We start from the raw sequence: 14,628 nt of genomic DNA, 5'->3' as shown, positions 1-14,628 counted from the left end.
GCCCAATTTTTCCCCAATATCCACCTCAAATTCACCTCAGCTCAGTCCCCAGGCTCTCTCTGATTCCCCGTTCCAATCTAAGCCCAATGTTGACACACGCTGACAGGTGAATCCGGCCTATGTCTCAATGCAAATATTCTGGAAGTCTCTAGTCCCCCTTTTTCAGCACAGATATGCTCCATGCCAAGAAATCACCACCACAGCTTCCAGCTCTGAACCACCAACCCTCTGATGCTTGCACACAGGAAGCAGGAGGCAGTACCTTGCCCCAGAGGGTGGTGGAACAAGCAGCCCATATGGGGTGGGGCGGGTGGGGGTCCTGGCAAGGGGCGGCAAGCGAGTCTGGCCTGGCTTTGCCTAGAAGCTCCAATCTGGTCCCTCCACTTAGCAGCCACAGTCCTTACTGCTCCCAACACATTGCCCCCAGGAAGCTACTTTTAACCCAGGACACTGGCCAGTCCAGAAGGCATGAGATACCCCAGGGCTTGGCCGCGGTCTGCCAGGTTAAACATTGTTTGAACAGTCACAAAACCTTCACAGGTTTCAGAGTGGTAGCCGTGTTAGGCTGTATCAGCAAAAAGAACGAGGAGTCCTTGTGGCACCTTAGAGACTAACAAATTTATTTGGCCATAAGCTTTCGTGGGCTAAAACCCACTTCGTCGGATGCATGCAGTGGAAAATACAGTAGGAGGATATGTATACACAGAGAACATGAAAAAATGGGTGTTGCCATACCAACTATAACAAGACTAATCAATTAAGGTGGGCTATTATCAGCAGCAGAAAAAAAACTTTTGTAGTGATAATCAGGATGGCCCATTTCCAACAGCTGACCAGAAGGTGTGTGTAATAGTAGGGGGAAAAATATCTTTCAATATTATCTCAGCCCTTGCAAAGGCTAAGAGGGAACTGTAGAGCTGGGGGAGACCAGGTAAATTACATGACAGTAGGGATATAGGCATGGGAGAAGGAAGGCGAATAGACTGGGGGATTAGAGGGGAGAATTGGAAACCTCTACTCCACCTGGAAATAGTAGACATCAAGGACCACTGAGGATGCTGCCAATTGTCTTGGCTCCACCATTTCCTACCAGTGTCAAGCACCAATCCTGGAAGAACGCCCAAGTCTCCCTATGTCTGACAAAAATTAGCCATAAGACATAGGGGGTAAACGGGTCAAGCTCTCCACTGGCCAGAAGCCCAGTGGAAGCTGCTCGGTGGCAGCAAAAACAGATGCTAAAACTAAGCACGCACATGCAGACGCAATCTAACAACTGTGCAGTGTTAGATTGGGTGACGCAGATGCTGCAGCGGCAAGCCATGTATTCTGGAAAAGCCTTCCTTTTCCACTTCCCTAAATCCCTGGTGCCCAGCACCCTTTTCCTCTCCTGTCTCCCTGGGACAGGGCAATGTGTTTTCCGAGGGCAATGGGGGAAGCTATGGCCATCTGGTGGGTTATCTCTGAAATTCCCAGGGGAGAGTGAGAGAGAAAGCACAGAGGGGAAAACTCAGAGCTTTAAGTCACAGTAAAGAGCACACACAGAGCAAATGATAATGCAAACCATGGAGCGGGGGCAAATACATGCTCTGGATGTTATCTGGACGTTCACAGCCAAGGGAAAGAGGGGTGGGGGTGGGGGGAAGGGGGAACCTCCCTTATTTCTGTGGCATATGCTTAGGAATAAGCATACTCTCTTCTTGGTTTTCCAGCTAGGGAGGCAATGTACAATGATCAGAGCAGGAAGACAGGTCTCCTGGGCTCCATTCCCATTGGTGTGATACTGCGTGAGTTGCTTAATATTGGCAAAGTGCTTTAAATTCCTTGGATCAAAAATTACATGCTGTATGACTGTAATCGACGTCAACTCTCTTTTTTTCCTTGGGCTCAAGACAGGAAATTGTGATCCCGATTCTTGAGTCCCCACAGTCCAGGGCTTTTGGGGATTCAGTCTGTTTGAACAGAAGGCTTCCATTACTATTATTATCATCCTCATAATCATCTTGTCAACTTCACAGCCTGACATTACCCCAGAGAATGACCCTGATTCCCCAAGGCCCCGCAACACCTGCAATCATCTACACCAATGCAAACTGGCTGTAAATGCTCCTGTGCCCATTACACCTACTCTGCACCAATTGTAAGTGACGGCACAAGGTACAGGGCAATGGACAATGAGGTCCAGTTGCCTATGGTAAAGGCAGATTTGTCCTGCATTCCCCAAGGCAGTCAATCTTAGTCAAGTCTTGGCTGACGGTTAGTCATGGAATGAGCAGCTCATCTAGAATGAAGTACTGTCCATTGAGCTCTGCATTAGCAGTGACCATCTCTACCTTACTCCAGTACCCAGGTTACCACAGCTTCATCCTTACAGAAACAAAGCCCCAGTGCCTTCGTCATTGCCCTCGTCCTAGAATAACCCATGAGGCAGTGGTCGTCCCCTCTGGCCCGCACTCCACTTGACTCTCTGTGGACTCTGAAAACACTGAGATGAGGGGACATTAGGGGCCTGCCCTCTTCTACCTATCCTACGTACACACCACATCCAAAGGATGCTGCAGCATAGCACCCTCACCACTGCATGAGGGCCACTGCGCATTCCTCTCCTCGACATTAAACACTACTGCATTCACCCACTAACGCGCAGGAGATCACACGTCATGATACTCCAGGGTGTTTCTGATGAGGCAAAGGCCCGTCAGAATTGAGGCCGTTGGGAACCATAGCTCCAGCTTCTCCAAGCTGCAGGGAGAGCCACACAATCATGCTTGCTTGCTTCCTTCCTTCCTTCCATCATAGCCACACTTTCTATCTATCTCCTATGACCCCCCACCGCAGTATCTGAGCACCTCTAGTGAAAGGAAGACAACTGGATTTAAAGCAGGGTAAGCGTGCAACAGGAGAGGAGGCAGCAGCACTTTGGCAGCCACAAAAATTACACTCAGCTGCGAGGAGCAAGAGGTGAGACAAACTCATGCTGATATCTTGCAGAAAGACATGGACGTAGCTTTTACGCAGCCATCAGCGGCAAACCACAGAGGCCTGGGCTTTGCTGCATGTTGACTGGCTGACGAGAGAAGCAGTGGGAGAGCTAATCAATACAGAGCATTGATCGTGGTGGTATGGAAAGGTCACTCCAGCACAGTGGGTTGCTGCACAACATTGAGGTCAGGGATGGAAAATACAGTAGAACATTCATGAATGCTCGTGAGTGTCAAGAACCAGAGGAAAAGGAGACACAACAATCAGAGCTTTGCAAGAGGATTAGATCACCTGGCCCAACCCCAGCCAGGGCAGAATGTTCCCTACAGTCTATTCTCCTTGACTTTGCCCATTAGTGGGGCATTTTTTTGAGAGAATTCTGCACAGATATGAGGCTCAGGATGGATTGTTCTGGGCAGAGAAGTCCCTTCTTTACCCACAGAACATGTAGCGCACACGGACCACAAGCAGGCTGCATCTCCAAGCCTGACCAGGAGGAACCACTGCTGGGGACGGGGAAGTTCTTCAGTTTCCATGGCCCATTAAGTCACTGGCTGCTCTATCAAGGCTGTGAACAAAGGGAGTGATGCACTCTTTGTGGAGGGTTGAGTGAGGGTTGCCACCATCTGTCCACCTGGAACTGGACTCAGTCCACCAACAGGTCACCAAACGGCCCATCAGACAGTAACAATGTTCAGTTTGGAACCACGTTCTGCCAGTGTGACTGTATCTGAATGGGTCACTCGAGCCAAAAAGCTCCCACCCACTGTCATTGATAGCCTGGCACGTATCAGTACGGGGAAACAGCTTCTGAGGATTTGACTGAGAACCCGAGGAGTGTTTCATGTTCTCTCGGGTATCTGGCCCATTCTTCAAAAGTCCTGAACTCCCCCTTCCCTCTTGCTCCCATTCCTGTTCCCTCTCTCTGCCTTCCCATACAGAAGCAAACTCTAGTTGGGCAAAACTCTGGGAATGTTTCCAAATTATCAGCCTCGGTGATTCTATTCATGAGAACAGGTTGGTTTTCAAGCTGAGCCTACACACACATGCTCCAGCTGCCTTTGTCCAAAAGTCTGCATGGGAAATTCTCAGCTAAATCTCCACAAAGCAACTGAATTCCAGTAAGTGCTCTCCACAGAACACCATGTGGGTAGAACGTTGTTCTAACAAGGAGCTACTTTCCCACGCATTGGCGAAAGGCCAGGTTTGAGGAGTTCCTGGACTTGGATAGTAATGACATAGGAATAATGCCGCTGGACCCACTTCTGAGCACTCCCCGTTGTCTGTACGAGATAACGTGGCTAAAAGGACTGACCTGATCCTGGGATTTGTAATAAACAGAGGAATGTTGAGCAGGATGTTATATACCTCTGCATATAACACGGGGGAGATTGCTACTGCAAGTGTGTCCTGTTCTGGTGTCCCCACGTTAAAAAGGATGTTGAAACAATGGGGCAGGTTCAGAGGTGAGACACGACAATGATTTGAGATCTGGAAACCTGCCTTACGGTGAGAGACTAAAGAACCTCACAATTCATTTAGCTTATCAGACTTTAAGAGGCAATCTGATCCCAGTTTGTAAGTATAGGGAGAAACTTTCTGATCATAGAGGGCTTCTTAACCTAGACAAACTTGAATCGCAGGCTCACTGGAAACTCCTGCCTGTAGTTGGCTTGCTTGGAAATTCAGCCTCTGGTTAAGTATAAAACTGAGGCCCAATCTTGCTACAAACTAGCCCCAACATTCACCTCAAACTCACCTCGACTCACTCCCCAGGCATAGGCATACCAAGACCCAGCGGGTGGAATCGGAAGCTAAAAAATTCAGGCTGGAAATAAGGTGTACATTATTAACAGTGAGAGTAGCTGACAATTGGGACAGTTTACCAAGCAATGTGGTGCATTCTCTGTAATTTGGAGTCTTTATAGCAAGGTTGGACTTTCTAAAACATACACTCTAGCTCAAGCACAACTTGTTGGGCTCAATGCAGGAATCCCTGGGTGAGATTCAATGGCTTGTGCTATGCAGGAGGTCAGACTAAGTCCCTTCTGGCCTTAAAATCTACAGAGTTACATGCATCTTATGACCTGGGCTTTGGGTGGGGTCTTTCCTCTGGAGACTTTATGCCCGTGCAGGTCTTGGATGAATCAAACTTTGTATGTTAAGGAGTCACAGCCACCACAAAAATGCAGCTACTTCTGGGGTGATACACAGCAGCTGTTTAACGGCGAACAGTAACCCTATTCAACACAAAGTGAAGAAGAATCCCATATTTGAAACTGAAGGGGGAATTTAGGCAGACAGACTGTAGCTAGCTAAATTGGGATTAGGCCAGGATGCTCGGTTTAAATACCCTTAAGCTGTGGGATCATTAGGACCTACGTTTTCAAAAGTGACTCGTGATTTTGGGTGCTTCAATTTTGCCCATCTCCAACTTGAGACACCTTAAAGAGTCCTGATTTTTAGAAAGTGCTGAGCAACCACCCTTCGAAAATCAGGCCTCTTAAAGTGTCTCAAGGTGGACACCCAAGAACCGGGGTACCCAAAACAGCAAGTCACTTTTGAAAATGTTAATGTCTATGACTCAAGTGTTCAGGGCACTAGCTTCATTGCCTCTCCAGCCAGCACCATACTGGGTTATGTGCCAGAGAAGAGAATGCCACCTACTAAGCCACCAAAACCACTTCCTTCAGCACCTGCTCATCAGAAAATGGTTCTGCCTTAGATACCCAAACGTCCACAACAGGAGGGCAGAACCTCCAGAATCCACCCAGACCGAATGACAGCTGCTGTGCCCAGTGAGAAAAGCGGAGAAAGAAATCTGTACCTCCAGACCGAGACGTAAATGATAATCAAGAGCAAAAGCGTCAGCGAAGATACTCCACAGCCTACGATTAATGTGACAGAAGGGACCAGCACTTTTTCCATGTTCTGAAAAAGAGAAAACAAGAGACAAAAAGGACGCTCAGCAAATGCTACCAGCTCGGTTTCATAACAAGATCTTTCCCCCACAATTGCCTGAGCACGTGTCAATTGACCAGGCAATCACGTCAAACTGAAACAAATAAATAGGATGTGAGAAACAGACACATTTTTGGTTGACCCAGCCTCTCATCGGGCCTGATTCTATTCTCACATATACTGGTGTAAACCAAGAGTACTTCCAGTGAAGTCAATGGAGACAAACAGTCTGAGAGAGGAGAATTGGGCCCTTCATCTTTAACACGAGGCTCCCGAGAGGGTTAATGAGGCAATAACAGCAGGAGGTCTGCACGCTCGCAGGTTTACAAATCAGCTCTTCTGGGAGCTGCTATCATTGCAGCTCGGAGGATGAGAAGAGGGTGAAAATCTTCCACCAATTAGAAAGCACCATCTGGCAGGCAAGGAGACAAAACAAGCGAAGAGGAAAATAAATAAATAAACTCGGTGATAACATCCAGCTGGAACGGCCATGGTTTCAACACCCTTCCTCAGCTGCACCCGGCGTCTCTTCCTATGCACAGCAAGCCGGTAAACTTGGAGGGAATTCAGCCAAATTACAGGATCCCTCCTGCCCCTGCTCCCTCACCTCCCTCCTGGCCCTTCACCTGGGAAAAGAAAGGAGCTAACTAGCTACCCATTCACAGCCAACATGCAAATCCTAAGCTGGCATCTGAGACCACAGCAGGGGAAGATGATCATATTATGGTGACTGTCTCCTCCTGAGTTCCTCCATTTGCCCCAAACTTCCTTTCATGCTTATGCTTTGGTTCCCGTATTGTTTTGATTTCTGGATGTTCAGCCTGGGGGATGTCACGGTCTCATCCTTGAAGAAAAGAATTTGCTCTTCTAATTTTTCAGTTCAGCTGTAACTCTTCTCCTGCCACACAGTGGGGAGGGAGGGGGGAAGGAAAGGGGACGAAATTAGTTTCACTCATGGGAGGAAAGGGAGGAGTCTAGTAATTAGTAATTCATACAGGACAGGGCTAAGAATGGTTGAACTGATCTCCTGTGTGACCAAGTCCATTTGGTGGACCTACCACTTGGCTAGTCAAAACTGGGCTGTGGCATCAAAGGATTGTCTTAAACTCCATGAGGCCAAACTCACTGCAGGTGTAACAGCACTGAATGCAAGGGAGGTAGACCAGGGATGAATTTGGCTTGTTATTCATGCAGAGGGAGGTGTGGCGGTCTATTAAACATTAAGGTTGTCCATGTTATTGCTTGAGACCTTTATTGGGTCAAATAGCAAGTGGCCTCACTGGTTCCCAGACACTGCCCGTGAGCGGGGACTTTGGGGGTAAACACACGGCAAGGCAGTTTTTAAAAGGTTTGGTAGTGGAGGGCGTGGAAGGGAGAACCTGTGTGGGTAGTTCATCCTATGCATTAGACCTCACCAGCCTTTAGCATAGCTGGAGAAGACATGACTAGGGATGGGAGAGAGGAATATCTCTCCCTTGATGTGTGAACCCACCGCTCCTATCAGCCATGTGCTCTTGAAGTGTCAAGTGCTCCACAGTGGCTTCTCCTAATCTGGTTCTCCAGATCATGGATGGCAAAACTTCCCCTTCTCCAGACTACACTGTGTATTTCTCTGTTGCATGTTCTTTATCCACCATGCCCCATGCTATCCATGTCAATGCTCCCTGCTTGGAATGAATACAGAACAGCTAGCAGAAATCCACAATGCTGACGACAGAGGAGAATGATCCCTTGTGATTGAACTGACTGAGGCAGCTTTGGGGGGTGTGAGGCCAGGGACAAGGACGTTATTAGGTTTTCCGGTATCCATGTTTATTGCTACAGCTGCTGAAACGAGGTGGTTTCTGACATAAACATCCCCCAGCACTGGGCTCTGCATGGATATGGGACAGGAACCGGCAGCCCTCGCAGACAAGTAGTCTGCATGCGGTTAACTCCGCAATACACTCTGCTAACTAGAGACAAGCAAACCAGATTGGACCAAATGAGAACAGAGCTGAACCTTTGCCCAGAGGTGAACTGCACCTGCTCTGAACCTTCCTTGCAGTTTGAAAAAGCTGAGTGATGGTTTTTTGCTTGTTTCATTTGGTTGCTGTGGGCCAAGAGCACATTTTGGCTCTCATTAGAGGCATTAATGAAGAGCAAGACCCTTCTTAAAGTGTTTATAAACTGAACCCCACCTGGACATACTAGAGACCCTAGGGGAAATCTTGCAGGATTTCCAGCCCAAAGAGTTTGGGATAAACTTTTAGAGAAGCGTCCAAACCTTTGGATGCTCAACCTACATGAGATTCTGGATCTGGGGTCTGATTCAAAGGCCACTGCAGTCAATGGGAGCCTTTCCATTAACTTCAACAGGCTTCGGCTATGGCCCTTTGAGAAATTCACCAATCACTATACACTGCAGTTTGTTTTAACAGCTGTTTCTTTCATAATTTAGATCTCTCCAGCACCTAGCCCCTAGCTCTAGACACCTCTCACTCATCAAAAACACATAATGATACTCTCACAAGTATCAAAATCAGCAATGCTATATCTCCGTGTCCCAACTAAACAAGTACCCAATTACCAGTAATCACATTGCAGTGAAAAGAAACCTCCTAAAAAACCTAAATATCAAACCCATCGATGGTTCCAACCAACGTGACTCTACATCAACCACCAGCTAGACCTCCCTTCTTCCTGAAATGCCTGTAAGAAAAGACGAGATTTGCCACATGCTCTAAGGTTAATAAATCAATCTCTGGCTGACCACCATGTGGGGTAGTGAATTCCAGAGTCTAAGGGCCTCATGAAGAATGCCCTGCTTCCAGCTCCTTATTATTATTAATCGTTTGTTACTACCACAGCACCGAGAAGCCCCAACCAGGGACCAAGGCCTCCTTGTGCTAGGCACTGTACAAACACAGAACAAGAACAGCAACAACCAAGATGATCTCTGACAATCTAAGGCTACATTTACACGCATAGCAATGTGCAGAGTACGGGCACCATACATGTAGCTACGTGCCGCAGTGAAAGGCAGTCTGCGTCCTCACTTGTCACTGCAGTGTGTATCTCCATGCACAGAGAAAGGCTCTGGCACTGGGGATGCAGCAGGAAAAGACTGGCAGGGGGGGAGGCAGCAGGGAAAGAATCTGGCCCAGTGTCCTTCCCCATTGCCGAAGCCTTCCTCTGCAGTGGGGAAAGGCTCCAGTAGCGGCCAGACAGTGGGATGCAACTGCTAAAACTAGCAGTGTAGAAGTGGCACTGCTTGGGCATCTAGAAAGCCATGTATGGTATAAATCCTGGGGGCTTAGGCGTGGAAATAACTCTATTCTACTTTATTCGCCTAAGCCATGCCGAGTGTCTACACCGCTACTAATACCTGTGCTAGCTGGGCATGCAGTGTCCGCACTCTACACGCAGCAGTAAGTGTAGATGTGCCCTGAGTATAAGGCAAGAGACCGCAGAAAGATAGAGATGGGGCAGTACAACCAATGAGATAATATGGGTCAGCATGATAGGCAGCGGTTTCAGCACACCAGCAGCCTGACTGTGCCTCACGGCACAGGAGAGTTTTGAGGAGGACTATGAGGTGGCTTTGCAGATGTCTACAGGGAGCTCCTCCCAAGCATGAGGGGCAGCCTGGGAGACAGCACGAAGGTGCTTGTTTGAAAACGTAAGTGGGAGATGGCCTGGAAAGTGAAACCAAGCTCCAGCTCTTTCCAGTGTAGTCCAGGAATCTCCTAACTCAAGTACCACCATCACTCACAACTGTGGCAGAATGGTATCTGCTCCAGGGCTTCGCCGTTTCTATTTAGAAATGACTTGAGTGATGGGGCTCCCACTGCTCCTCCTTGGGAGACCCAGCTGCAGTCTGACAGATCTCACCATCGGGAAATATTTATTGGCCTTCAACCTTGCTTTTGCTCAGTTTCATCCCATTATTTCTGCTGCCGTTAGGGACTGATCCAAAGCCCACTGAAATGAGGATGAATCTTCCCATTAACTTCAACGGGGATTTAGCTCAAACCATTTCACTCCCTGGGGCCATCCTGGATAATTCCGCTCCCTCCCTGGTGTTTACACCCTTCAGTGCCGAAGTTTTGTATACCACTCCCTACAAAAAGAAATCTGGGAAGGGCACTTCTTTTGATAACAATGTGAAGCCTTCTTTCCAGAGAGGAAGGGTGGTCCACTGGTTAGGCCATTGCCTTGTGCCTCGCGAAAGCAGCGTTCAATTCGCTGGTCTGCCACAGACTTTCTGTGTGTCCTTGGGCAAGTAACTTGGTCTCTCTATGCCTCACTTCCTCATTTGCAAAACAGGGACAATAGCCCTGCCCTGGAATGCTGTGAGGATAAGCACATGAAAGAGTGTGAGGAGGTAACAAGCACCATATTATTACCTTAGATAAATGTCCTCCTGGACTGCTTTCTTACTGCCCCTGCAACATTCTCTGTCACAGCGGCCCCCGCTGGCTGCTACATAAACAGAGTAATGATGGCCAGGGATTCGCAGCAAGTGCCACATGATATTTAACCAGTCTCATTTAAGTGAATCTTCATGTGGCCAGGAGAAAAGACAAGTCTAGGAAGTTGTACTAAAAACAACCCTCCCCCGCACACCCCCCAGAATGTGCCTCAGAGCTGGCAGTGAACTAATGCAATGTTTGTGTTTTACATTAAATGAGGGAGAGTGTTTGCTTATGATCCTGGATTCCTCGGTGAGAGAACCAGACTGAAGGTAATTCACACATGTTCAAGCCTTTGTAAACCGGGACATTCCCTCAAGGTGAACTCATACTTGACTTACTGGCCCTTGTGGGGAAGTGACAGCTTGGCAGGTTGGCCTGCATCCTTACATGGCTTAGAGGGAATTAGGTCTAAGAGCTGAATCTGTGTCCTGATTTCCATCAGCCAGTCCCAGTTTTGACATGTCTCTTCCATGTCCGTAAAACTTGGGCTTGCAGTACGACAAAGTTGTACAGTTCAGGTGAGGACAGGAGCCTCAAACCAAAGAAACCCCTTCCTAGGGGTACGTCTACACTGAAGCTGAATGAGTGATTTCTAGCTCGGGATGATGTACAGGTGTACACGCACTAGCTTTGATCTAACTACCGTGCCACAAATAGGCACATACTCAGGTGGTGAGCCTGAGCCGCCACACCTGCCGTCGCAGCTACACTGATATTTTTAGAGCATTATTTCAATCAAAACCAGCACACTTTCATCTACCCCAGCTGAAAATTACACCTCCCAGCTATATCCCTAATGTCCTCCCTTGCCAAAACAAAACTCTGCCAAAACTTCATTCCAACACTACCAAATCTCCGCGTATAAACGACAAAACCTTACCCCCGAAGTTGACAAATCCCCCATCCACATGACAAAACTCTTCCAATTTCACGTCCTAAAACCTTCGGCCACCCATCCACATTTTCATACTGCGTCTGTCCCTGTGGAATGAGTTCCATAAACCGAGGGGTCTGTCGTAGCACTAGATGAATTATTTCATTTATTTTATCCAAAGGATCCCAAAGCACTTTACAGCTATTGTACCGAACCACAGCACCACAGAAAAGCAGCCACCACCAGGGTGGAAGGGAATAGGATGAGGAGAATTTTGGCCAAGGACACTGTGGTGAACATCTACTACTACAAAAAGTGCCAGGGCTTGGCTTGTTTCCACACCCTGCCAACAGCACCCTTCCCCTCATTTAAAAAAACAAAACAAAAACTTTTTATTCAGGCAAAGTTAAAATAGAAGGTTAACTTACTACATCGTACATTGCTTATTACTTATTCAGGATCAGGTTAATAATCAAAGAACCTGGCTAAAAATTTTGGCTTAATGACAGCGGGCGCCCTCCTTCTCTGAGTATGCTAAAAAGGGTGAGCACATTTCTAAACACCTATCCTCTTTCTGGTGTTTCTCTTATGTACGTACTTGGAGTCAAAGTTTTTCCATGAGTAGGACAGTCCTTATTTCCCTATACCACAATTCAATAGGAGAAGTCACACTTTTCCAATACCGTGCAATACAAAATCTTGCTGATAACAATAAAAAAGAAAGTGAAGAAGTGGGTTTTTCACCCACAAAAGCTTATGCCCAAATAAATCTGTTAGTCTTTAAGGAGCCACCGGACTCCTCGTTGTTTTTTTGTGGATACAGACTAACATGGCTACCCCTCTGATAATAAAAAAAAAAGAAAGTAATTTGTCATTCTGTTTAAAACATAGCTATTTTACTGAAGCATTATATAATCAGGCAAAGGCACTTTAGGATGCCAGTATTTTGTAGTAAGATGAAACCCTTTAATAATTTACTCCCCAAACTGTCTACTTCCTGGACGCACCACGCATGCAAGTATGTTCCCCTTTCCCTGCAACCACTCCAATGAAGTGCCTCCTACTAGCAAAAATGTGATGGTTTTTAACTGGAGTCAAATGCCATCTAGATAATAATAAATAAAAAATTATTTTTAGCTATACAAATTGAAGATGTAGATCTCCCACATAAAGACCCCCTCATCCAGATGAATTTCTTCATCCAAATCTCTCTTCTATCTTTTCATCTGGGTTGTTTTCCTATCAACATCTTTTTCAATCAAAATTGTATGCATCTTAGAAATTAAACCTTTTTATTCCAGTTTGCTCCTGGGTCAACTCCTCAAACATGGTTAAAGATCTAGATAGAGCCATCTTGTATCCGGATTTCACAATAAAAAGTTTGATACTTAAATACTGAAATTACAGGATCTTTACGTTATTTACATTATTACAAAGTTTTTGGTATGATTTCAAATCAGGACCCAAGAACAGCTGTCGAAGTTGAGTAATCTCAGTTCTTGTCCACAAGGAATAGTCACTTTGATATTTCCTAGGGATACATTCCTGATTATTAATGAAAGTCGCTAAGGGAGAGGGTCTCGGTGACAGGAATGTAAAAAAATTGGCTAAAGCTGTGAAGGTGGTCTGGATGAATGGGTGATTCATTTTTATTTTTTGTGACCTAAATTTCTTTCTAACCCACCTATTACTACAAATAGCTATACTTGGGCTCCAGTCTTGTTTGAGGTTTACCCAGTGTTTGCATGGTCTTTTGTTAACCCATTTGATCAGTGACCTGGAAAAAAAACCATAAATCATCACTCATAAAGTTTGCAGATGACACAAAAATTGAGGGAGTGGTAAAAATGAAAAGGACAGATCACTGATTCAGAGCGATTTCGATTGCTTGGTAAACTGATGCAAGGAAATAATATGTGTTTTAATATAGCTAACTGTAAACGTATACATCTAGGGACAAAGAAGGTAGGCTATAAATGGGGAACTCAATTCTAGGAAGCAGTGACTCTGAAAAAGACTTGGGGGTCATGATAGATAAAACATGAACTTCCAGTGTGACACTGTGACCAAAAGGGCTAATGTGATCCCGGTATGCATAAAGGGGGCTTTTGAGTAGGAGTAAAGAGGTTATTTTAATAGGCAGCAGGTTTAAAACAAACAAAAGGAAGTATTTCTTGACACAATGTTCAGTCAACCTGTGGAACTCTTTGCCAGAGGATGTCGTGAAGGCCAAGACTATAACAGGGTTCAAAAAAGCACTAGGTAAGTTCATGGAGGATAGGTCCATAAATAGCTATTAGCCAGGATGGGCAGGGATGCAAAACCATACTCTGAAGTATCCCTAGATTGTAGAAGCTGGGAATGGATGACATAGGATGGATCACTTGATGATTACCTGTTTTGTTCATTCTCTCTGAAGCACCAGGCATTGGCCACTGTCAGAAGACAGGATGCTGGGCTAGATGGACCATTGGTCTGACCCAGTATGGCCGTTCTTATGTTCTCTGTATTTGGCACTGGTACAAACACTGCTGGAATACTATGTCCAGTTCTGGTGCCCACAACTCAAGAAAGATGTTGATAAACTGGAGAGAGTTCAGTGAAGAGCCATGAGAATGATTAAAGGAGTAGAAAACCCACCTTATTTATCTTAAGAAAGAGAAAGTTAAGAGGTGACTCAATTACTGTCCATAAATACCTATATGGGGAGCAGATATTTGATAATGAGCTCTTCACTCTACCAGAGAAAGGTCTAGCACAATCCAATGGCTGGAAGTTGAAGCTAGACAATTTCAGACTGGAAATAAGGTGTAAAATTTTAACTCTGAGAATAATTAACCATTGCAACAACTTACCAAGGGTGGTGGTAGATTCTCCATCACTGACAAATTTTAAATCAAGATTGGCTGTTTTTCGAAAAGACCTGCTCTAGAAATTGTTCTGGGGGAGTTCTATGGCCTGTGTTATGCAGCAGGTCAGAGCAGATGATCACAATGGTCCCTTCTGGCCTTGGGATCTATGAATCTATCACATCTTTTACTTGTGATGTGTAATAATAATAAGCCAAATTAGGGAAAGCTATTCCACTTCAAAACAAATTTTGAACGATAAATCTGAAATTTTAGAAATTGATATTCCCCAAAGGGTCAAAATATATAACATTTAAATGAGTAACGGAATATTTCAAATATTAAGGAATACATATTATGGAGAAATATAAAAAATCTTTTAAAGGCAAATTTACCTTCCACTGTGGAATAAAATCATAAAAGAGGAAGGGAACAAATATGAAGGTAGGGTATCCTTGGTCAGGACCTCATCTGCGAGGGCTGAGCTGAAAGACCCCAACTGAGGAAA

The 14,628-nt window shown here is 45.9% G+C and overlaps 1 protein-coding gene across 1 annotated transcript in view; it reads right to left on the bottom strand.

The window, feature by feature from the left end:
- Window positions 1-14,628, bottom strand: part of ADGRB1 (adhesion G protein-coupled receptor B1) — a gene marked incomplete in the record, with an annotated part of 371,095 nt that overhangs the window by 72,670 nt on the left and 283,797 nt on the right. Inside the window, 1 exon segment of the mRNA XM_034763711.1 lies at window positions 5,807-5,910. Within this exon segment, the coding sequence (XP_034619602.1) occupies window positions 5,807-5,910 (104 nt within the window).

The sequence above is a fragment of the Trachemys scripta genome, chromosome 2, assembly GCF_013100865.1.
Source record: "Trachemys scripta elegans isolate TJP31775 chromosome 2, CAS_Tse_1.0, whole genome shotgun sequence".
Lineage (NCBI taxonomy): Eukaryota > Metazoa > Chordata > Testudines > Emydidae > Trachemys > Trachemys scripta.
This window is presented reverse-complemented; position numbering and strand designations above follow the sequence as displayed.